Source organism: Chrysoperla carnea, chromosome 2, assembly GCF_905475395.1.
Source record: "Chrysoperla carnea chromosome 2, inChrCarn1.1, whole genome shotgun sequence".
NCBI classification, from domain to species: Eukaryota; Metazoa; Arthropoda; class Insecta; order Neuroptera; family Chrysopidae; genus Chrysoperla; species Chrysoperla carnea.
The window spans coordinates 22,215,417-22,239,475 of NC_058338.1; the positions used below are offsets into that span (position 1 = coordinate 22,215,417).

Genomic DNA, 24,059 nt, shown 5'->3' on the forward strand with positions numbered 1-24,059 from the left:
AACGTCAACGTTTAGATAGGCAACAAATTGTAAAAGGAACTAATAAAAGAAGCCAGTAACCATACAACTTTTATGTTGATCTGGACAAAGCTTTTTAGTTTCCAAGGTTCTTTATTAAACAAGATATTTTACCAGTAGACAAAAATACACTTTTTATTAGAAAAACTCTCGAAAATTTCCTAATATATCTCTAATGATGTTATTACTTAAGTCCTCATGCACATAATTTGATTATTAACTTTTATTGTCAAAACAACTTTGAAACTGATGAAAATGGATAAAAAAAGTTTTGGTTTATTGCACGGTACATACATATAAACCAAATATATGTTTTGTAGTCAAATAATGTGTTACTTTTAGCTTTACAATACCACGTAACTACAAAAATATATAATATATTGTGTGCAAGTGCTTCTTATAAATTTGATAATATAGATAGTTCTCTTCAATCAATGAATACTCTAACTATAGTAATCTCTGTTCATCAAATGGTGGATCTTCGATGAATTAATAATTAAATTAAAATTTTGTTTTTATATCATCGACAACGTTATATTTTTATGGTATTATGATAAACTACAAGATTACAAGATCCAATTGAAAAGGATAACCTATATGATTCATCATTTTTCCAGCCAACTTTGAACGATAAAATAATAATAAAAAGCCCGATGACCAAGCAATTTTTTGTGATTTTTGGAAACTTTGTTAATCAAAAAATGTATTTATAAAGTTTTATCGAAATCTCTAGTATTTTTCAATTCTTGATATCTCCAAAAACTTGTAGTTCTTCAATTGCATTGCATGACCATATCGAATTGGCTCTCTTTATCGAATATTGTCTATCAAAGAACAACGAATAACAGCTTTGCTCATAGTGTTAACTCTTTGTGTTTTTGTCCATATATATTTCAAAATTTAATCGATGTTTATTGGATATATAAATCAGTAAATTCTTAATAAAAGCAAGTAGTTTACGTTTATTATTTTCTTACAGCTTTCTTTATGTGAACAAATAAATATTCCACACTTGAAATATAGAAAGTATATAGCTTTCACCTTTCTACATCATCTCATCTATAGACACCGATTGAAAATTTTTAATGAAAAATTTTTTTTGAACAAAAAAAAATCAATTTTATTGTCTTCAACAATAATAGAGAGCAACTTACATTATTATATACTTAATTACAATAATTCTTTCTTCAATTTCTTGCAAAATTAATTATATGTATACCGTCAATAATTAAAATAAGTTCATTGATTTAAAACTTAATTATTATTATATTTAAATGAAGAAATATAAATAAATTAAAATATTAACATTTTTAAAAAACATTAAAATTAAAAGTTCACTTTTTATGATGGTCTGCAGGTTCAACTCGAGAGCCTATAAATTTTAACAGAATACTAAATAGAACATTTATATTTCAACTGTTTCTCTTGTAATCTTCATTTTTCTGTCTGTCTTTCAACTTTTCCACCCAGTTTTACCAAATACTTTACATTTTGTAACAAAAAAATTGTATGGTATTTCTGAAATACAAAAATTTTAATGTGTGTTCGATTGATAGAGACCGGTTCCTAAAGCTGAATTCTTCTGAAAAATGCTTCTCTGTCAAATTTTCTAAACATTTTTTGTCTATTCATGAAAATTATGCTCTTCTCACAGCTAAAAAGTTTAAAAAATCAATAGCTCTCGAGTTTTGTAGCCATCGACACTTTAGTTCATGTCTCTCAAAGAACTAATATTTCCCAAATTTTCAGAAAATTTTACCCTGAGTCGTTTATAATAAGGATTCCGAGAAATATTTTCTGTAATATTTACATACGTCCTTAGAGTTTTGTAATGTCTACTTTAAGTATGTCCACCTTGATGATCCGAGTTTTTGTTGATTAACAGAAATTACAAACTTATTTCCAGCAATCTCCTTCTGAATTCACTTATACCTCTATCTTCTCTTTCCCCTTTTCTGAAATAAGACATCCCTTAAGACAATTTTTCAATATTTTAGTGTTCTTGAGTAAAGAAGATCTTGCTCTGTTATTTCAATAGCGCTTAAAATGGAGCACCTCATTGAAATCCCGCGTAGACATTGCTCCACCAGATGAATTGCTACGACACGTGTGTAGCAATTTTGGTATATTTTATGCTTTCTCTAATTGATTCCATTGTTCTAACTTCAGGTTATTCTAAACTTCTTATTAGCTATTCTTATAGTATTGGTATTATTATTTGACTTGGCTGTGATGTTTTATACGGAGTTTTTGATGAAAAACAAAACTGAAACTGTAATGGCCATTACATTTCCAGTCTTCAAAAAGTTTGTAAAAAGTTTCAATTTTGTTTTTTTCGACACGAATTTCTATTTTGTTTTTGCTTGTCCGTTTAGTCGAAAAACGGCTTTCTACTTTTCCATTACTATTTGTTATTCGTTTATCGAAACATCGAACGCAGATCTTTACAGAAGAAGTCTTTTTCTCCATATTCCAAAGACAACCACACACTGAAAATTCTAAGCGTTGTAGTTTATCCTCACACTTGACAGCATATTCTTTTAAAAAAATAATAATTAACAATTTCCTTGGAAGAACAACACACATAACACAATATGATTATTTTGCATGCATCGCCGAACTTAAGTATTAATTATATAATTATGTACAAAATTATCTATTTATGTAGCCATATTTGTTTTGTGTTTCTTTCCTATAAGATTCATTGTAAAACAAGTGTAATTATTTTTTTTATTTTTATATACATAAATTGCATTAACTTGAAACGTTACAACATTTTGAAAGGGTATATAATATCTTTTTTTTTTCTTTATATTTATGAAAATAATATAATTTGTTTCTTAATGTGTATATGTTACGGATAATATGAAAAAAATGCTTACATAATACGATTATTCACTTTATGGAAAATCGAGAAACACGGATAATTACTCAAATTTATAGAATGTACCACGTTTCATAATTGAATTATTTAGGTGGGTCTTGAATCATATATCCAGCAAGTCTTTTCATGAGTAAACAGATATTTCCATAAAGAGTTATACTACAATAGATACCTATGCTGTAACGTTAATATGGTCAAAGATCTGCAGCTGTCGATGAATACGATCATATAAATTAGATTTCTTTCAAGCAAAAAAAATAGATCACGCACGAGACCTAAACCGTAGCCATCTTTCCAATTATTAGATATTACCCCATCCACCAAGTTTCATCAAATTCCAAAACAAAATTTTTTTTGCGTTTTTCTCGATTTTATCAAAGAGGTACCCCTTAAAAAAATTGCAAAAAATCGAAAAATTTTTTGTATCTCCAATTTTGATAAAACTCAGTATATAAGATAATTTTGACCCAAAAAGTCCAAAAATCGAGTGCATTTGATGACTGGTCTAATAGTTTTTGAGATATGGACTAAAATCGATCCAAAAATTGCGATATCTCAGAAACTCTGCATCCAATCATTAAATTAACCTGATTTTTATACTTTTTGGATCAAAATTACCCCATCCACCAAGTTTCATCAAATTCCAAAACAAAATTTTTTTTTGCGTTTTTCTCGATTTTTACAAAGGGGTACCCCTTAAAAAAATTGCAAAAAATCGAGAAATTTTTTGTATTTCCAATTTTGATAAAACTCAGTATACAAGGTAATTTTGACCCAAAAAGTCCAAAAATCGGGTGCATTTGACGACTGGCTGAATAGTTTTTGAGATATGGACTAAAATCGATCCAAAAATTGCGATATCTCAGAAACTCTGCACCCAATCATTAAATTAACCTGATTTTTATACTTTTTGGATCAAAATTACCCCATCCACCAAGTTTCATCAAATTCCAAAACAAAATTTTTTTTTGCGTTTTTCTCGATTTTTACAAAGGGGTACCCCTTAAAAAAATTGCAAAAAATCGAAAAATATTTTGTATCTCCAATTTTGATAAAACTCAGTATATAAGGTAATTTTGACCCAAAAAGTACAAAAATCGGGTGCATTTAATAACTGGCCGAATAGTTTTTGAGATACGGACAAAAATCGATCCAAAAATTGCGATATCTCGGAAACCCTGCATTAAATCATTAAACCTTGCTTGATTTTTGTACTTTTTGGATCAAAATTACCCCATCCATCGAGTTTCATCAAATTCCAAAGCAAAATTTTTTTTGCGATTTTCTCGATTTTATCAAATAGTAGCCAATTTAGTTTTCTTTCAAAGAATAAGGCATAAATAATTTTTTTTAAGTTATATAAAAAAATGATCACAGTTTTCAAGGTTTTCTATAATAAGAAAATTCTACTTGAATACTCACCCTTCGTTATTCTGCTTGAATACATATTAGGTAATATATACTTCCAGTGTAATCCTTGGATTTTATTGTTAAAACGGTCTTTTTTTTCTAAGGAGTTAATTATATGCTTAACACGAATTTATTAAAGAGTGTGAATTATCTAGCATAACCGGATATACAAGTGTTCTACTACTCTTCATAGCTACTATTATTGTTCATTTCAAACTGTTTTGGAAAATAAGCCGAACATTTTGTAGCTTCATTATGAATTTATAATGAAGCGCTAAAAGGTTCGGTTCAATTCTCTTTTCAGCCACAATTTACACCAACAAATAGTTTCATGCACACTGTGACAACGATAGTGACCAGTAACCTAAAAATTGAAAGCAACACCATAATTTTGATATGCTTCTTTACATTAATCTTGGTATTGGTCTCGGAAAATATAAAATGTAGTTATTACCATAATAACTATGGCTAATTCTATAACGCCAGCAATGATTCAATTCGAAGTCATCATTGTTATAACTTTATTGTGTGCCATAAACTTTATTGTATATCTCTTTATCCAAGTTCGCATTGCTCATAGAGGAGGAAGCCAGATTGATATACGACTCTTCTATCTATCTCAGTTTTTCTAATAGTAATGAGATAGATAGAAAAAAATGTTGTCTCTCTGTCTTACTCAGTTTTTTGGTTACAGAAGTCTGAGGGACTTCTCTAAGTCACGTTTGTCCATGCTTGCCTTACAGCCAACGCCAGACTGCACCACCTTTAACAAAAAAAAAGGAAATACATGATAAGCGACTACATAACTATTATAATAATAATGGCCCATCATAATAAACATTTTCTGATAAAACACACACCTCAAACAACCTGTGGCCACAAGGTGTAGCACCAACAAACAATAACGAATATACAATTTTGTTTGTTTGATGAATAATATTCATTTATCTTCTATCTTTTACACAAATAATATTAATAATGCCCTCTGGTTTAGTGATGGGCTCAACGATTATTATTCGGAACTTCATTCATTCCTATATTAAGCTATTAATTCTACTAGTTGCGTTTCCATTAAAGACTCATACAAATCAAAATAGTAGTGACGAGTAAGACCAATACTATAAACTTCAATTCTTAAGTTAAATTTTCGGTACGTTTATATTCCTTACTTCATTTCTCTATTCGACCACATACAGTCGTAACTTCAATCTCATGCAATCGGATTTTCACTGCAAAATATCACAACACATCTGTCTAATATAAGCTTAAGACATATACAAAGCAATTTACTCAATCTATTTATTGGTGAATATGGCTTTAATTTTACAGCATACATAAGAATCATTCATTCCAATTCATCGCGTAGCTTGCACTGCATTAAGTGAATCAAATAAGAATTTCAGTTTTTGATGTTAGGTTAGTTTAGCTATCCAAAAAGAACACGCCTAGGTAGTTAGACCCATCGTGATACTCAAAGTAATCACTATTCCTTGAACAATTTAGAATCGTTCAGGAATAGCAAAATACTTTTTTTTAAGCATTCGGCATGCTTCCCATAAATCTGTAAGTGCCATAAGTTTTTCTCCACTCAATACCGGCTTTTCTTAGGCTCCCCACTTAATACATTTTTTTCCTTTTCCTTCTCACTGGGACGGTTTTTGTAGTAGTCTTAGTGCACTGTAGGCTGAAGCATTTAGGATGGTTTCCATAAGTCTATAAGTGCCATAAGTCTTTCCCAACTCAATATCGCCTTGTCTTAGAATCTCCACTTAATACCTTGCATTTGATAATAGTGATTTTCCATTTTGAAATTCAAAATTCGAATCATTCAATCCATCACTTCTCTAGATTGAACACAGCACTCCAACTCACATGTTCATAATATAATAATAACATTATGTACAATATGAATTCACAATGATGTGTCTTTCTTCACTTCACAAAACAATTTATATATTTATTACTATTATAAATGGTGGGAACCATGCAATTGTTTAACATAATTCATTGTAATTTTAACCATACTGGGAATACATACTTCCACTGTGCTACTGTGTGTATAATACGTGATGATGGACAGACTTAGGTAAAGACGCACTGACAGGCAAAAGAACATAACCAACAACACAACGTGTATGAAGAACGAACGGAAAGAATATAATAATCTGATGGAATTTTTATTCAAATCTTTTTTTTTATTTTAACACATACATTTTTATTATTTTATTATTTTTTAGTATTGTTTTATACGTCTAACGATAAAGATTATAAAAACGTCTACATCGTCGGTTGTTGATGGTTGGTTTTAACCACCATATTGTTATGTGACGTAGTTTTGAGTTCTTTTTATTTGTTAGATATAATATTTTTGAGTTATTTGTTGTGATGTCAATATTGTAGTTTTGTAATACACAATGTAATTGTTTAAATATATGATGGTTGAATTTGCTTTGGATAATAGTAAAAGTATTGCTTCAACATCTATTAGTGGTGTAAGTTTTAATTTTGAGTGATTTTTCAGTTTAAAATTCCTTATCTGTATTGGATTGTATTTTGGATTACTTTATTGTCAGAATAAATAAACGGTGGTTTGTAAATTTAAATTTAAATCTTTGAGCACCTGAAAATTGCACAACAGGTTGGTATGAGAGACCACTCTAAGTAAGAATGGTCTATCGTACGTCAACTTCCGGAACGAGACAATATTCAACTTTTATAATTTGTTCCTCTGTATGCAGAACCATATATATGCATTATAAATATTAATTATTAGCGTACATTTCCTTTGAAAATGTTTGATGTAAGTTTTACTATTTTTGGGTATTGAATTGTGAAAAAAGAATGAAAAGGCAAATACTTTTAAAAAGCTTTTCTTTTTACCATTTAGGATTTGAAATACTTAGAGCTTATCTTGCTTGAACGGAACATGCTACACAACTTGTATTCAACAACATATCGAAGATAAAGGTGTCTATTCTAACGGCATTATTAGATGTAAGAGTAGCTATTTTAACCTTAATGTCGGCTTAATTCCTGGAATATTTACTCTAATTTTACCATACTTTAAATAAGGTTATAAGGTCCAAAAGGTCTTGATACTAAATTTTACAAGAGAAGTGCACATAACATGGACAGTCAGAGGTGGAGTATGATATTATATGGACGAATTTTAGTCAATATATGATATGGAAGAAATATTCTATAATAATAAAACTTTAGAGGCTGTCTGCCTGTCGGTTTGTATGTTTGCGCTAATCGAAGGCCTCCTTTCAGGATAGAGTCAGGGGGATTTCATTATGAAATGGGAGAAGGATAGTTGATAAAGGAGGTCGAGGGGCTAAAGAAATTGTGTTTTATACAGTAGCAGAGAGTCGAAAACTGAAGCCAAAGATTGGTTGATTATAGAAAAAGGTTGAAATAATAGCTAAGGTATTTTTTCATACAACATGGAAGTCAAAAATATTTAAACTGTCCAGACAACGATTGCCACTTCTGCTTGCACAAGTCCCTATTCCCTGATTCAGTTCTCGCGAAATATCCTCACCGGGTATACTTACGAAAGTGAAGCAGTCACTTGCACACTCTCGTCTTATTTCGCAAGTATCTCATTACTAAGGCTGACATCGGAGTACCAACAGCTGCTGCGGTAGCTCTTTGTGCGCATACCTAGTTCAACTACTTGATTTATTAAAAAAACGTTTATTAAGAAATTAACCGTTATCAATAACAATAACTTTGGAATAACAATGCTTTATACCAGCAAAAATTCCTTGTTGTCTTGGATTCGGATGCAAAAAAAAACCTTTTTTAGCGAAGCCGGACAAGGCGAGACGATGACAGGCGAAACACTACAAGTATCACGCATTTCAAAAAGTGTGGAGGAGACATAAGAACTATTTACTAAAAGAGGATAGACAGACGTAAATTCGTAATAATAATTAATAAGTAAACTTATCTTTTATAAATTTTTTAATACAAAATTTGTTAATTCCATTTTCATTGATTTGTTTTTGTTTATGATACCTAGGCCATGACCCCAACATTTAAATTCGTACACGTATTTCATATATAAATAGTAGGTGTGCCATTATGAACCCATCTCTTAAACTTAATAAATGTTTGTTCAAAATACATAATTAAGAATTCAATAATTTTTTTTAAAACATGCTATTGTTTAAACAATAAAGAAAGTTTATTTATATGATCATGAAAACAATTGAATGAAAGAATTTCACCGGAAATAACTATTCCTAAAAAAAATCCTCAAAATTATGCAAAATATCTCGCATACATAAGAATAAATACCAGACTTTTTATGAAATTTATTATTATTAATTTTTAACGTTGTCTTTTAAAATTGTTTTATTTGATATCAAAGTCTATATGCTTTGCTTAAGGTATTTTTACTAAGCTCAATTTGGTTTAATAATTACCAAATTTCATGTAATGTGGCATTAAATCAGAAAAATTATTGACATAGTATCATGTTTTCAAAAATACGAGGCTCAACCTTCCACATCATTTAATATATAAATTATGTCGTAACCCAGGAAAAATAGCAATCGGGCCAAGTATAGTTCAAGCCTTGGTGGAGATTGTTGAGCATTGCAATGGGCTAAACTTCAAAGCAGTCTCGTCTTCGCCCGAGCCTGGGTAATACCAGACTTGTAATATGTAAATGCCTAACAATCACGTGTATTAAGTAGATTTTTTTGGCTTGCCACAACCAGAGTTTGAATCAGTATATAGTGCTTGCTGTAGTTTAACTGTCTTTGCTCTCACGGTCTTTCTGTCTACCAACATAACAGCAAAGGTATAGACCTCTTCAAGGCCTGGCAAATCAAAAATTGATTTAATATCTTTGATTAATACTTAAGCAAAGGTTGGCAAATCAAGGCTTGATTAATTACCCCTGGCCAAAACTTGGACTAATATCTAAATTTTTTTGCCAAGTTTGACATTCTCGTTTGAAATGTTGTTGTGTAATCGAGCGTTATTTTCAAGTAAAACCACTATTAAAAGTATATCAAGTGATATTTAATTTGTCTAAATACGAAGAAGCTTTGAAGAAACACGAGAGAACCGATAAACTTCTGCATACATGCAGTGTTTAAAATCCTAAATTTGCTTTGCTATTATTTCTAAAAATGCGGTAAGATTGTTTTGTCAAGTAAAAGGTTGGGCACTACATGGAGAAAAAAGGTTATTTTTCCTGTTTTAAGTCGATATAGAAAAAGTAACTATGTAACGTAGGAATAAGTTTTACGTTTAACTTTTGATTCCAAAATATAAATTTTGAATATGCTTTTTTTACAGAATTATCCAGGAAATGTTCAAACAAATGGAAACAATGATCAACACAACATGCAGTATCGAACACAATCTTCTACATATCAGTCCGCTCAAGACATTTATACAACATATAAAGATCAACAAAACCAAGGTGGAAACAACAATCCATCATCCACAGGTGCTGTACCAAAACAACAAACTTGGCATGGAAATGCAATTCGACAAGCTGATAATAATGGAATAATTCCAAATAATAGTAAAACCTCGCAACAATCAATACAACAGTCATCTACGACAACCAATAATAATGGGCAAAATTGCCAAACTGTATCGGTTACGATCGAAACAAAAGATGCAGGAGGAAATGGCAACACAAAAGATGGGATTAAAAATTCAAAAGCAATGACAAAAACTTATCAAACAATACGTGGTATGATCTCAAGTCGTTTCAAAACTGGTGGAAAAGAAAATGGTGATTGTGAAAAAAATGGCGTTGAAAATGATCAAGGTCTGAATAATGTTGCTGATGAGTTGCGTAAAAGTAACCGTAGCATTGATATAGCATTAAATGATTCCACTGCAAATCAAGAGGAACGTCAAATCACGAGTATATTAAAAAAACCACCGTCTGGCGAACAAGGAATTTACGGTATGTAATAAAATAATAATAACTGTTTTACTTTCACTCCAAAATTTTTTATGATTCTCAGTATGACGTAAGATTCAGTTAATTTTTTTTAACATTCATTAGCAAATAGCATCAAATATTTATAGCTTGTATTGTAATTTATACAAATACATTCGTCAAACACATCCGCCATGGTTCACGCAAATTGACAGGCGAAGTTAAATAACCTTGTCCTATCAAACATACTCTATGTAACCATTGCATTTAAGAGTCTTTCTGTATTTATACTGATAGTAAAAAATCCTTTATTACTGGCCTTACAATACAGCTTTTATAATTCAAATTGACCTAAGGCTCTATTGTCTTCGGATCAACAATTGCGACACTGTTTTTATTAATATGTAATGCTTCTAATTCGTGCTATCAAAAGGCCTACCTGTGCTAACTCAATCTCATTATGTTGAAATTATTCGCGATAGCGTTTGGGTCAGAAGCCGATAGATTAATTTTTGTGTGAACCAATAATCGCGATTTACTTGTTCCTGATTCAACTATGACAGAAACTGATTTAAGATATTAAAATAAATTAAATTTTTCTTACAGGTAAACCACGCACAGAAGGAATTATGTCTCAACAACAGCAACAACAACAACAACAATACAATCAACAATTACAATCACAAATAATGCAAATGCAACAATATCAACAGTATCAAACGCAACAATATCAAATGTTACCAGGACGTTCACAAGAACAAATGCGCATTCAACAAGAGCAAATTTACTATCACGGTGGCAACAATGCAAGTTATACGCAAAGACCAATCAATCGTTATGGTATGCAGCATACACCGGAACAATCGTTTATGATCATGCGACATCCACAATATGGTGAAATAAAAACACACGTTGAATCACAACATGTGGATGATAAACAACGATCAAACGAGCCTCGAAGTCAACAGCAATTAGAAAGAGATAGTATAAGACAAAAAAGTTTTATGGAAGCAAGGCGTACAGCGTCACAACCGCATTTAGCATCGGATGATCTACCGAAAAATCAACAAGTCGAAGGAAAAAACACCAACATGCATCAATTAGAATCACAATTTCCACAACCAAACCGATGTGGCTCATATGGGAATGTGATGGAAACATTTAATGCAAGACCTGTACATGCCGAATCGGAAAAAGACAGCGATGACGGAGGATTTATAACTCATAATAATGGTGTACGTAACAATGAACATATCAATGGCACTGGCCATCATGGCGTTAATAAACAAAACGAAGTCATTGATAAAGATTCGGCACAGAATGATGGGACACGCGTGGGTCTTGTTGGAACACCAAAAGTACGTTTAGAAAATGAAATTGGCAAAATTGAAGGCGTTTATAATTTAGGTCAACGTATGGATCGAATTGAGTTAGATACAACAGAAAATGGTGAAAAAGTGATTGATGTTACCCAAAGAAAATTACATACTGGCTCTGGCACAAGTAGTGATTATGACAAGGCTTCCGGTCAAACATCATCGAATGTTGATTCAGGGCGAGGAAGTGCTGCTTACAGCAGTGGCCGACGACAAATAACAGATGACACAAGCCCCGAATCTTCAGATAATCATCCAGTACAAAATGGAAATTATGGGCATAATAATTTGCCTTCAAATCGTGATTCTGAATGGGTTGATATTGTAGAATCCGAGCTTCGTCATATTTTGGAACCAAAGTTACATGGATTATCGTTACAAGGTAATAATCCTCAACAGCCTGCAATTGCTAATTCGACTTTGAGTGAAAGTATTTCATCAATGACACCTCCATTACCACCTTTATCACCTGGAGATGGTTCCACTCCTAATGTTACACCCAGAAATTCTACTAGATATAAGCATAGTGCTAGTTTACCATATGGAAGTAAGCCAGATTATGGTTTAGATAGTTATAATAAAACTGGTAAATCAACTGTAGGACCTGGAGTGGGTGGTAATAGCAGTCGATGGCAAAATTCATCATCTTCAAAACATCGATCTATGGGAAAGAAACATGAGAGTTTGGCCATGAAAGGAAAACATTGTAAGTTGCATAGACTATTCAAAATTTGAATTAAACTGAATTACTACATCCAGTTTTATTTTTTGTCTAAATAATTCTATAGTTATACTTATCCCTGACAAGAAATAGACTCTTTGGACCATATTTTGCTGAAGTCTTAATTTTTTTTAAATCTAACCCTGTATTTATTGTAGATGATTCATATTTTATAGGGGAAAAAAATAACTTTTGCCTAGAAAAAAATATTTTTAATGCATTTTTTTTATCTGAGCAAAAATCAACAAATATTTTCATTAATTTTTTGTGCTAGAACTGTTTTTTTTTTACACAATTAATTTTCGAATTTTAATGGACTAGGTACTAATTAACCTATTTTTTATAGTGTATGGTTTAGATTTGGCCGACATTACATCCACCACAACCCGATCCATGGATTTAGATTCAATGGCTGATGGACAAAGCGATTCTGATGGTGATATTAGTACTACTGATGCAAGAGCAATTCGTAAGCAATTAGAAGGATTAGAAACTATGTATGCGGAGGTAAGATATAATTTTTCACTGAATTAAAAGTCATAGAATATATAAATCCATTAATTTCCAGGTTTTGAAACTTCTTGGAGTGAAAAAATATTCGGGACGTTATCAGCCATCTGATCCACGGTTTAATAAACGTCGATATGGTAGCATGTCCTCCTTACCATCTAGTTCAGTGAGTAGTCGACCAATCCGAGATAAACGAGCACGTGCACATGAAGAACGTAAAAAAGTAAAAGATTTACGTGGAATAAATAAACGATTCCAAAGGTTAGAATCTCATGTAGTAACGTTGGCAAGATCTGTTGCACACTTATCGTCAGAAATGCGAACGCAACATTTAATGATACAAGAAATGGAAAATATACGTGAAGAACTATCTGCATTACGTACACAAACTACGTTAGCTGCGGCTAGGGCGCAATCAATACCAAGAGGATTAAACACAACACAAAAAGATATGCCTAGCTTAGCAAATCCAAATAGAGTAAAAAAATTAACGAGGTTTTTTGGCGATGAGCCGCCATTATTGAGATTGTTTTTGAAAAGTTTAGGTTACGAGGTTAGTATACGATTTTATTGTTTTATTTAATTCTTAATAGATAATGACCGTACTCAGATAACAAATAAATTGATCTGATATCAAAATTCTGAGTAAAATAACATTCTTTGAGTTTTTCTGCCCTTCGTACTATTGACGAGATAAGTTTGCAAGTATTAAGAAACGTGTTAAAACTTTTAAATTCGCATAATCAATTTTAGCATTCTAGTCGTCAATCTTTTTTAATTTAAACTATACCTCATTATTAATAAAAATTACTATTTGTTACAGAAATATGCAAATGCATTTGAAAATGAAAGAGTTGGAATGGTCGAGTTACCATATTTAAGTGAAGAACGTTTACAAAAGATTGGGATACCGTTGGGACCAAGATTGAGGATATTACAAGAAGCACAAATATCTGTTTGTAAAGATACGACATTGTGCATTGTATGAATTTGCAAAGGACAGTAATTCAGTCTATGTAGTCTAATTTCAAAATGGCGGCTCCATAAAAATAATTATTAATTAATTTTTTATAATAGTTTTTTACTTGTAAAATAAAAGAGAGAAAGTAAATTATGTATATTTTTGTTTTTATAAAAAAAAGAAATTTTATGTGATCAAATTGAACTTTACATTTTCGTTTCGACATTTATGTTTTTAATATATGTAAAATATATTTGGAACACAGAAAATCATAATTTAGTCAGTTAAACACATTTGATGTAAATCAACAATAAAATTGGGTATACAAATTAGCACGGCATAAAGAAAATACGAGTTTAATTAAGCATATGACGCCAATATTTATTATCTAATAAGCTACTGAAATCGTGCGTCATTTAACATAATCGTTCAATGGTAATCGAGATACCAGTACCTACATCTTGCACGATAATAGCAAAACTTCTAAGAACAAATCATTAATTAACTAGAATAATTAAAATTTATTAAATTCAAAAATATCCTACCAGATTCCAAATTTATCCGAGTATTCGGGACTCCTTGAAACCATAGATAGCACTGTAATGGCTATTGAAGAGGGTATAAACATCTATCACTATAGTATAAACAAACAAAAAATCGTAGAATATATAATCGATTTTATATCATTCACAACTCTAGTTCGTAAGTCAATTAGTAGAAATTACCTTTTTTTGTCATTTAATTATATGTTCTAAGACAATGTTTACACCCTCTTCAATCGCCATTATAGTGCTATCTATGGTTTCTTGGAAAAGCAAATAGGGTCACAAAAAATGACGATTCAATTCAGATAAATAACTGGTTCCATCACATCCCTCATGCGTATACCCAATTATAAAAATGAAATAAATTTATTATTTTTAAATTTAAGGCAAATATCTCCTTGCGGTAGATGGATCACGAAAGCTGGACTAATTTTATGACTCAAGAATATATTTTAAAGATTCAGAATAGGCATTCGAGGGATTTTTTTGAAATTTGTTTTTTAAGCATTCATTTTTAGAATTTCTCATTTCCTCATTAATAACACAGTATGCTATTAATGCGGACACAGAGTTGTCTAACTCCACCATTTACCGTGATCGTAAACCTATAAATTCAATTTATATCCTATTCTTTTGTGTTCCTAAACTAAAATGTTTTTGGTCATCAAAAAATACGTAATTTTTTTTAAATAGATTATTTGCACACCAACCTTAAGTAAATTAAGGTATTTAATTGGTAATCAGTGCCTTAATTATTAATTGAATTAGTATAATTTTAACTATTTTAATTATAAAATACAGTGTAAAGAAAATGCACAAAATTTATTATGAGGGTAGTAGGTTTACATCAATGTTTTTCGTTTGAAAAGAAGAAACCTGTGCTATTTTGTATTTGTAAACATTTTTTTTTCTGTTTTTTTTATTTCATTCCTTATTTAATTTTTTGTACTTTTCAATTTTTTGTTTGTTATTATTATAAAAATGTTTAAATTATGTAATTAATATGAACCTATTTACCAAAGACATTTTTTTAAAATGTACTATAATTATACGTTTTCTGAATAATTTTGAGTTTTATTGTTTGAGCACTAAAATTCCCAATTTAGCAGCAAGAATTTTTTTTTAGCTTCCAACTAAATAAACCGGTGGGTACCGGTACCATTTTGATGAGTTTTTTGTCTTCTAATAGGGCTTTTCATTTTAAAATCACGATTCACATTTGTTTCGTACTAAATGATTTATAACCAATGTGATAAAATGAATAACAAATATCTTCTATCTTAGTCCTACTTATTGCTGTCAGTACGAAAAAATAAACTCTGCACTTGCGCTTATGACATGATGAAAAGGCCTATTGTTAACGCCAGAAGTAGCAATATAAATATTACAAATTTCTTTCAAACAAGTGAAAACAAACAATTGACTGAGTTAATTGTTGAAATACCATGCATAGACAGTGTTTATTACTTTGTCACATTACACATATACCTTTACATGTCACTCATACATAACTAATAAAACTCATGTACCCAGGATATTACGTCTCATATATCCTTGAGATATATCGAAAAATTTCCGGCAACTCCAACATAAAATAACTGCAGCGATGACTTAGTCTTAGAAACAAGCCAAAAGTCAAATTTTCATGGAATATTGTCCAATTGATAATATTGAAATAAGGAAATTTTGACCATTTTTGGTTACACAGGAAAATAAATGGAATTTGTTAAATTTGTTTTAATACAAAAAATTTAATTCAAAACCAATTAACAAAATAATTTCTGAAGTAACAATGCATTGTTTAAAATTGAACCTGAGCTCTAAAATGTGGTTGGAATTTATTTGCTTTGACGCCCAATTTTGTATATGCCTTAGACTGTATACGTTTCATATAATGCAAATCACGAGCTTTTCTGGCAGCTGCTTTTTGTTGTGTTTCCGTCCAACCTAAAGCGCGATACTCAGCTAAAACTTTATGTAAACGTTTATTTGATTTTGGAACAACTTGTTGCCTAGACGGATCGATACTTTGCTTATAATATCTCATTAAAGATCGATGGCCCACAGTAATTCCAGATGGTAAAACTAATTGATAATCAGAATCATCTATGGTAGGTACTGATACTTCAGAATCAGCATCTACACTTTCTTCCTCTGCATCGGGATATGATGAACTATAGTCGTAATAATCAGCGTATTCAGCGAGCGCCAAGCCTTCGTGTAACATTTTACAATGTCCTTTGTCAATCATGTGCTGTTGAGCTGATTCCTTCGAGTGGAATGTTTTACCGCGATCATTACACCATAAACACATATAACCTTGGGTAACTTTCTCACCCAAATACATTAACAATCCTTTGACATCCGTACAATATTCTACATCGGGTATGAAAAACGAATGTGCAACAGTCATATGATTCAAATTCTTCACTAAATTTTTACTATGATGTGAACAAAATAAGCAATTATTTCCTTCAATTGGATTTTCTGTATCTTCATCCCACTCATCGGAATCAACTTCTTCAATTTCCATATTCTCTTCGTCGGATAATGAACTTCTACGCATTTTTTTGGAAAACGTTACACGATCGTATGAAGTGGTTGATAAAACTGAATCACTCATATTATCCTGAATCATCGTATTATCTTTATGTCGTTTCGAATTTAAATGATTTTCATACGCTGCTATTGTGTTAAAATGTTTTCTACATGCTTGACAATAGGCGGTATTCACTTGACCAGCGGCTTCATCTTTTTCACGTTGAGCTAAAACTCTTTTTTGAAATTCTTCACTTGTTATTGAAGGTAATTCAGCTACTTTGCGTTTTAAATTATAACGATGCCAATCGGTTTTATAATGTTGTCTTTGAATTTCTGCATCTTGGAATGCTACTCGACACGTTATACAAGTAAATTGCGATGTCATCTGTATATATAGAAATCAGATTTTATTTAATCTCTAAACTTCATTCAGTTAAAAATAAATTATGATAAAACATTACACTTACATTAAATTTTTGTTGCATGCACGTTATTCGACTTCACCATAAATACATTAACCTAAAAATGTAATGTAAAGTGTTCTGCTCAAGATGTCATAACATGACACTTTTATAAAGGCTTGTTTCAATTGGTCGATATAAATAAATTACTCATTGCACAATATTATTTAAAGATGAGTTTTTAGTTAATTATGATATCTTGCTTCATAGATAAAAAAAAGATAGCTTATACAAAGCTGAAAGCAATCTACACTATATTTTCATTCAAAAATCGTTACAATGATCTGTGAATCGGGGGAATCTTTACTGAACAAGGGCGCAGTAACCTGAGGTTGAAGTCCAGGGAGCCTTAACGCAGACCCATAATAAATACAAAGTTTCTTAAGTTATAATATAAACAAGTGAAAACAAACAATTGACTGAGATAATTGTTGGAATACCATGCATAGACAGTGTTGATTACTCTTGTAATGAAAAATGTTGATTTTGCTAATAAAAAGCCACCAAAAATTTATTTCGGAAAAATACACACGCTTTCTTGCCAAAAACTTAAATTAAATTTTAAACCTTTTTTAAACTGTCAAAATCGCGGGCATCTAATTTGATGACGTAATATGGGTATCACTATAGGAAATAACACAAATAAATTTGACAGATATATTCATAGACATCTGATTATCATAAATATAAATACTTATTATCTATGGATATATTATACCTAGCTGTCTACACTGAACTAACCGATAGTCTATGACTTATCCGCTATGATATCACAGGAGGGCTTACCCGCTTTTTAGGTCACGTGATATACAGTTTAAAAATTACGATTTTTAATTTCAATATTTTAAAAGAAAAATGTGCTTATATGACTCGAAATCAGAATATTTAAGTATATTTTACATAAATTTTAAATTTTTTCAAATTTCATGATTTATTTTTGACTAACGATAATACCCTGTTGATGACCTAGTTGTTGATGTGCAAAAACGCAATATTGACGCCAATTCGTCGCATCACTATATAAAATTAGATTCAGATATTTTTCGTTTGTACTGTTGGTATTGGTATATTCAAGTCAAAACTTGCGCCAAAAATAGAATAATTTTGAATTGATTCTGTGTATAAAGATTTGAATTTTGAGTTAAATTATAATTTTTTACTTATATTTTGAATTTTTTTGTGAATGAAATTTGTAATTAGTGAAGGTAAAAAATAGCAATATTATTAATTATATTAAATTCAAAAAATAGCTTAAAATTTTTCATTTGAATCGTGTATGTGTTTGCCCTTGCTGGTTTCACCATATGCACGTGTAGTAACCTAGTATTCTAATATTTACAAATAAGCCTAAAATTTTAAATTAATTTAGTTTTAGAATTATTCAAAAGTAGAGTGAAACATGAATGGAACTTCAGAACCCGTATCTGCATTTTCTGTGTATTCTCAAATGAGAAAAATTAATGAAGCACATTCAAAAAAGCAGAAAAAAATAAAAAAAGTCAAAAAGTTGAAACCTCCAATAAGTATATCATTAGGCTCATCGGAAAATAGTGAGATAACTCAAAGTGAGAATGGGACACCTGTTAAAAAGAATAAAATTAACACCAGCCCAAAGCCAAATTTAAAGCCAGACAAAAACATTAAGAAGTTGTTGGTTCAAAAAAAGATAGAAACTTTTCAAATGCATCGCAACAATGAAGGAAGTGGATCTGAAAAAGAATTTTTACCTAAAAAAACAAGTAAACGTAAAGAAATTTGCACATCAGCTGAGAGCTTAACCAATGGGGAAAATTCAAAGCCCGTTAAAAAGAAGAAAAAATTAAATCCAAGTTCATCGATTGAGGAATTAACTAAACCTACAACGGAAGCCGTACCAACAGATGCACAATATGATAGTTCAAAAATTGGAGAAGTCACGTTTGAATGGGTCATTTATCCTCTCAAAGTCAAAAATTTTTTTACGTAAGTACATAATTTAACGTATTCTAGTCATTATACATACAGTCTACGTAAAATCTAAGGTAGCGCGTAATATGTTTTGTTGTCGAAAGGCAAACAATATTTATAAACTTTTACCATGCTCTTTTTGATATAAAACAGGCTTCTGAGTTAGTGAGATATTCATTACATTATTTTACTGATTGTGAAATCAGTAGCTTTTAAAAGTCGAGAAATTAAAAAAGATTTGCTTTAGTAAATTTTGAGTTTAAAAATATTTTTAAGCATTACAAACTTGGGACTAAACTTAGTATACCTTGCATATTACATATATGCATGGTATAATGAGTTAAAAATACGGGTTCCTATTTGAAAATGGTGGTAGTATATTAAAAATCGGTCAAATATAAACATTCGATAATTAATTTAATTGAAACTATAATGTATTATTCACTTAATAAAAAAATTATATGTACACAAATTTGAGATCATCAAATATTTCTTTAAAATGTTAATTAACTATTTTCTAAATTTGTTTGCAGTAAAACATGGGAAAAAGGACCTGTTCATGTACAACGTTATTGTCCAACATACTACGAATCACTTTTATCAACAAAACAAATTGATAACATATTACGTACTAATAATTTATTTTTCGGTCGTAATGTGGATGTTACTAGTTATACAGATGGTAAACGTGAAACATTCAATCCAGAAGGTCGTGCTTTACCACCCGTTGTTTGGGATTATTATTCAAATGGGTGCAGTATTCGTTTATTAAATCCACAAACATATTCAAAAAAATTACATAAAATTATTTCATATTTACAAGAATACTTTGGTAGTTTTGTTGGTGCAAATGCGTATTTAACACCAGCAGGAACTCAAGGCTTTGCTCCGCATTACGATGACATTGAAGCATTTATTTTACAAATTGAAGGAAAGAAACATTGGAAATTATATGCACCTAGGTAAAAACATAAATTTTTTCATTATTTATTATATAGGGTCTACCATTTAAGACGCTGGAAAATAAGCATCAATGACGCTGTTCCTATTTTTATTTTCTTTTTTGTTATTTTATATATTTGTGTTTAAAACGTGTAGCCACCCATTACCATGAAGAATACATGAGATCTGACAGACCATAAAATCTCAACTTTTCATAAATCCAAAAAATCGTTTGTAAAATGAGATCATTAAATTGGGAAAAACTTTGGCTTTTAAGATATAGTATATAAAATATAAAAGATATAAAAATGATTTATAGAAACTTCATTAAATATTTTTAATTGTTTATTATAGAAACAAAGACGAAGTTTTACCAAGGTATTCAAGCCCTAATTTCTGTGAAGACGATTTACCCAATCCGCCAATACTTGAAGTCACTCTAGAAGCTGGTGATATGATATACTTTCCAAGAGGCACTATCCATCAAGGGCATTGTGTAGAAGATAGTCATTCTTTACACGTAACTTTATCGTTTTATCAAAAATTATCTTGGGGTGACTACTTAGAAAAGGTGAGATTATTTAAATTCAATTATTTTTATATTTGTGTCTATCGGGGGATTTTTTTTATTTAATAAAAACTTTCAGAATCTGAATATTGAGTATATCTAAATATTGAGATATTTACTTTGGATACTACTTTGGATATGATTTAATCTAAGTAACAATTTAAACAACCTTCGATAGCTCAGTTGGTAGAGCGGTGGACTGTAGAGGTTTATTATCAATAGTAATCCATAGGTCGCTGGTTCAAATCCGGCTCGAAGGAATTCACTTTTTTAATTTTTTTTTTTTTTTTTACATAAATTAAATATTTATCTAGTCCATTTTCTAAACACTTAAGAAAGTTGAAGGTAGTAAAATTATCATAAATTTTATCGAGGTCATCAGATTTATCAAATTTGCAATTCTTTTTGTTAAAAAAAATAATATTCCGAATCCTCGATGTTTCTAAGTAGTTCATATTTTGAATGCTATATATAAATTGAACCAATTTCTTTTTCAGTTAATTCCAATGGCTTTACAATCAGCGATAGAATCAGATTCAGAATTTCGTGAAGGTTTACCAATACATTTTGCTGATTTTATGGGTATGGTACATGTAGGAGATGTTAATGAGAAACGTGAAATGTTTTGTAAAAAGCTGGAGACTTTACTTGCTAAAATGTTTAAACGAGCTCCAGTGGATGCTGTTATTGATACAATGAGTAAACAATTTCAACATTCTGCTATGCCACCTATATTAACCTCAGAAGAGAAAAAATTAACTGCATACGGGGATGGTGAGAGAATGGTGAATGGCGGAGTTGTAATCAATCGTGTTGTCATTGAAGCAGATACAAAAATTAAACTATTACGGAGACATATTCTAAGGTAATATAACTTTTGAGTAATTTTAGCGTATTTTTATTTTTATTGTATAAAGAAATGGAACTATTACAATCCTCAAAGCTCGTTCAGCAGGTTTTTTAAATGCCTAAAACTTACTACAAAGTAAATTATTTTTACTCGTATTGGCAAAACACTATCTTTCTTGGAATTGTTGGCAAAAAAGCTTACTGTTTCAATTTGCGATAGATGCAATCTTAAAGTAGTTTAAATTTTAACCACCAGATTCCATTTCCACTATATTGTTAACTCCTAATTAATTATCATTGAGTTGTTGAAGTTTGTAGTAAACAAAATTTGTTTTGCAGGCTAGTATATGAAGAAAATGTTTTACGAATCTACCATTATGCATACAATTCCAAGGAATATCAAGGTGAAGAATTACAATTCTTTGAAATCGATAAAGATGTAGCACCTGGTATAGAAATGTTAGTAAAAAAATACCCAGAATTTATTTCTGCATCTGATCTTCCAATTGAAAATGAATCAAGTCGTATTCAAATTGTTTCTGATTTATGGGAGAGAGGTTTATTAATGACTGAAACACCATTGCCGTCAGGTTCAAGTGAATAAGTATTTAAATGTAAATAATATTTATATTTTTAATTCGTTAAGAAGGTTATTTTTTCTGTGTAGAGTTTATTTTTATTTTTAAAAAGATGCAATTTTCGTTTACCTATAATTTAAGCTGATGTACGTTCACAAAACATAATATGTGCTAATTGTTTTAAGAAGTTGATTATTTCTCAAATCAAATATTTTTAATTAAAAATGGTAAATATGTAATTTTTTATAAATAATCTGACTTAATTTAAGAGTCAAATAATCGTCAAAAAAGCAAAAATCAATCTACATCGAATTTTTTTTATCACAAAGTGTTTTTTGAGATATCTAAAATCAAGTAACTAACGTAACTAATGCTCACACATGTAACTCAAGTAATTAATGTTCTCACATGAAAATGTGTGTTAGTTGACACGAAATGGATTTAATTAAACGAATTTAATAAGTTTTTGAGTATTTAAAATAGTTCAAACGCATAGTTTAACTATAATATAATATAACCCAAGTAATTTTGAAGCTTAGTTTACGTTTGTTTTCAAGAAATTTAATAAATACACTAAAAAAACGGCTAGTTAAAATAGGTGTCTAGCACCCCTTCGCGTGTATGCGCGTTAGTCAACTTTTGATTCTAGGTATATTGATCAACATTTTGAGATCAAAAACTCGATGAAGATGCCGATTTTGGGCAAATGGGATGGTAACATACTAGTTATGTTAAAATGCAATTGTGCCCAAGATTAATTTCGAAACAAAATATTTAATGAATAATCCAGATTTTTTAATTATTTCAGTATAGTTTAGGCATGTTTTATTTCTTTCAATAAATTGAGAAATTGATCCAATGAAATATTAAAAATTAAAAGAAAATATATATAAATATCTTTCTCCCTTGAGCCAGACTCATTTATTAACTGTTGGTAATTAATTAGGGTTTATTCTTTGAAATAAAATGGTGTTTTATCTCCCAGACTTATTTTTTTACATCACATTTTCATACACTTTGATAAAAAGTTTGCGCGTTATCTAATTTCGAAATAAAATAGTGCTGTCAATCGGTGGTAGGTCTTTCCATATTCTTACTGGTTAATTTTCTCGAAAATATACATAACTCAAAGAATAATTTTGGCATGGAGTACAGTATATTTTGATTCGTAGGTTTGAAAGCTTGTTTTTAGTACGTTCAAGTTGGGTATTATATAGTGCAAGTAGGATGCATGTTAATTACGCCTTTAGAGTTTGGCAGTAGTTTCCAAAACAACTCTTATTTTGAGAAAATGATCAAAGTTAAAATTTTTTGTTATTGTAATAACTATAATTATTATCAAATTCTTGTTTAATATTTAAAAAAGAGGAAAAGTTATATTACAATGGGCTTGTTTAGCAAATATGAAACTCTTCAAATGGCGTCGTAGTCAACAAATAAAAACTGATTTAGACTAATTCATGGGCATTTCGTTGAGAAATTTTCGAAAGCGCATCATTTTTGGTAACAAGTTTAATTTTGAATGAAATCGATAAATTAATTCTGAAATATATTTATAGCATGGAGTATTTAGAAAACATAAAATAATTTACGTTTTTGTTGTATTTAACTTCGATAGCCGCTATAGCCCATGGGGACTAGAATTGATTATACAGAAAATATATCTTTACATATTTGCTTAATATTTTTATGTCTAAAAAGAATTATCGTTTAAGTTTTTTTTTTTCATTTTGTTTATTATATTTTAAAATTATCAAAATGTGATCAGTGATCAGATTAATAACAATTTTTTATGAATGAAACAGTGTTGTAAAGCAAAAGTGATTATTTA

At 30.1% G+C, this 24,059-nt stretch overlaps 3 protein-coding genes and 1 non-coding gene across 8 annotated transcripts in view; 3 read left to right on the top strand and 1 right to left on the bottom strand.

Moving 5' to 3' along the window:
• Positions 1-13,929, top strand: part of LOC123291417 (uncharacterized protein DDB_G0283357-like) — a 121,703-nt gene extending 107,774 nt beyond the window's left edge. For 3 of the 4 annotated variants that reach the window (XM_044871697.1, XM_044871693.1, XM_044871694.1), the window contains 5 exons: positions 9,629-10,253; positions 10,836-12,311; positions 12,673-12,833; positions 12,895-13,389; positions 13,660-13,929. In XM_044871697.1, coding sequence (XP_044727632.1) covers positions 9,629-10,253; positions 10,836-12,311; positions 12,673-12,833; positions 12,895-13,389; positions 13,660-13,824 — 2,922 coding nt within the window. In that variant the 3' untranslated portion in view covers positions 13,825-13,929. Of the gene's footprint in view, positions 1-6,641; positions 6,805-9,628; positions 10,254-10,835; positions 12,312-12,672; positions 12,834-12,894; positions 13,390-13,659 lie in introns of those variants that run through there. The other variant, XM_044871695.1, reaches the window with a different exon arrangement.
• A 2,144-nt stretch (positions 13,930-16,073) lies between these two features.
• On the bottom strand, positions 16,074-17,477 carry LOC123291423 (zinc finger protein 622). Its single transcript, XM_044871713.1, has 2 exons — positions 17,351-17,477; positions 16,074-17,268 (listed from the first exon to the last, which is right to left on the bottom strand). Exons 1-2 carry the CDS (start codon positions 17,366-17,368, stop codon positions 16,144-16,146), a joined length of 1,143 nt encoding a protein of 380 aa, XP_044727648.1. The 5' UTR covers positions 17,369-17,477; the 3' UTR covers positions 16,074-16,143.
• A 935-nt stretch (positions 17,478-18,412) lies between these two features.
• On the top strand, positions 18,413-23,036 carry LOC123291419 (ribosomal oxygenase 1). Of its 2 annotated transcripts, XM_044871704.1 has the most exons (6): positions 18,413-18,549; positions 18,714-19,306; positions 19,825-20,253; positions 20,588-20,804; positions 21,299-21,666; positions 21,990-23,036. In XM_044871704.1, the coding sequence occupies exons 2-6, from the start codon at positions 18,744-18,746 to the stop codon at positions 22,252-22,254; spliced, it is 1,842 nt and encodes a 613-aa protein (XP_044727639.1). In that variant the 5' UTR covers positions 18,413-18,549; positions 18,714-18,743; the 3' UTR covers positions 22,255-23,036. The 2 variants fall into 2 exon arrangements, with proteins under 2 accessions (XP_044727639.1, XP_044727638.1); XM_044871703.1 differs by lacking the exon at positions 18,413-18,549 and having other exon boundaries at positions 18,663-19,306.
• Trnay-gua lies at positions 20,970-21,061 on the top strand. Its single transcript is given in 2 exon segments — positions 20,970-21,006; positions 21,026-21,061. It is a non-coding gene; the product is annotated as a tRNA-Tyr (tRNA).
• Positions 23,037-24,059: the final 1,023 nt, after the last annotated feature.

What these genes read in the sequence shown, in the direction of transcription:
- LOC123291419 (XM_044871704.1), top strand. Translation starts at nt 18,744, where the DNA reads ATGAATGGAACTTCAGAACCCGTATCTGCATTTTCTGTGTATTCTCAA. An exon ending in AAAGTCAAAAATTTTTTTAC is followed by an intron (nt 19,307 to 19,824) that starts GTAAGTACATAA and finishes ATTTGTTTGCAG; the next exon opens with TAAAACATGGGAAAAAGGAC. An exon ending in TTACGGAGACATATTCTAAG is followed by an intron (nt 21,667 to 21,989) that starts GTAATATAACTT and finishes TTTGTTTTGCAG; the next exon opens with GCTAGTATATGAAGAAAATG.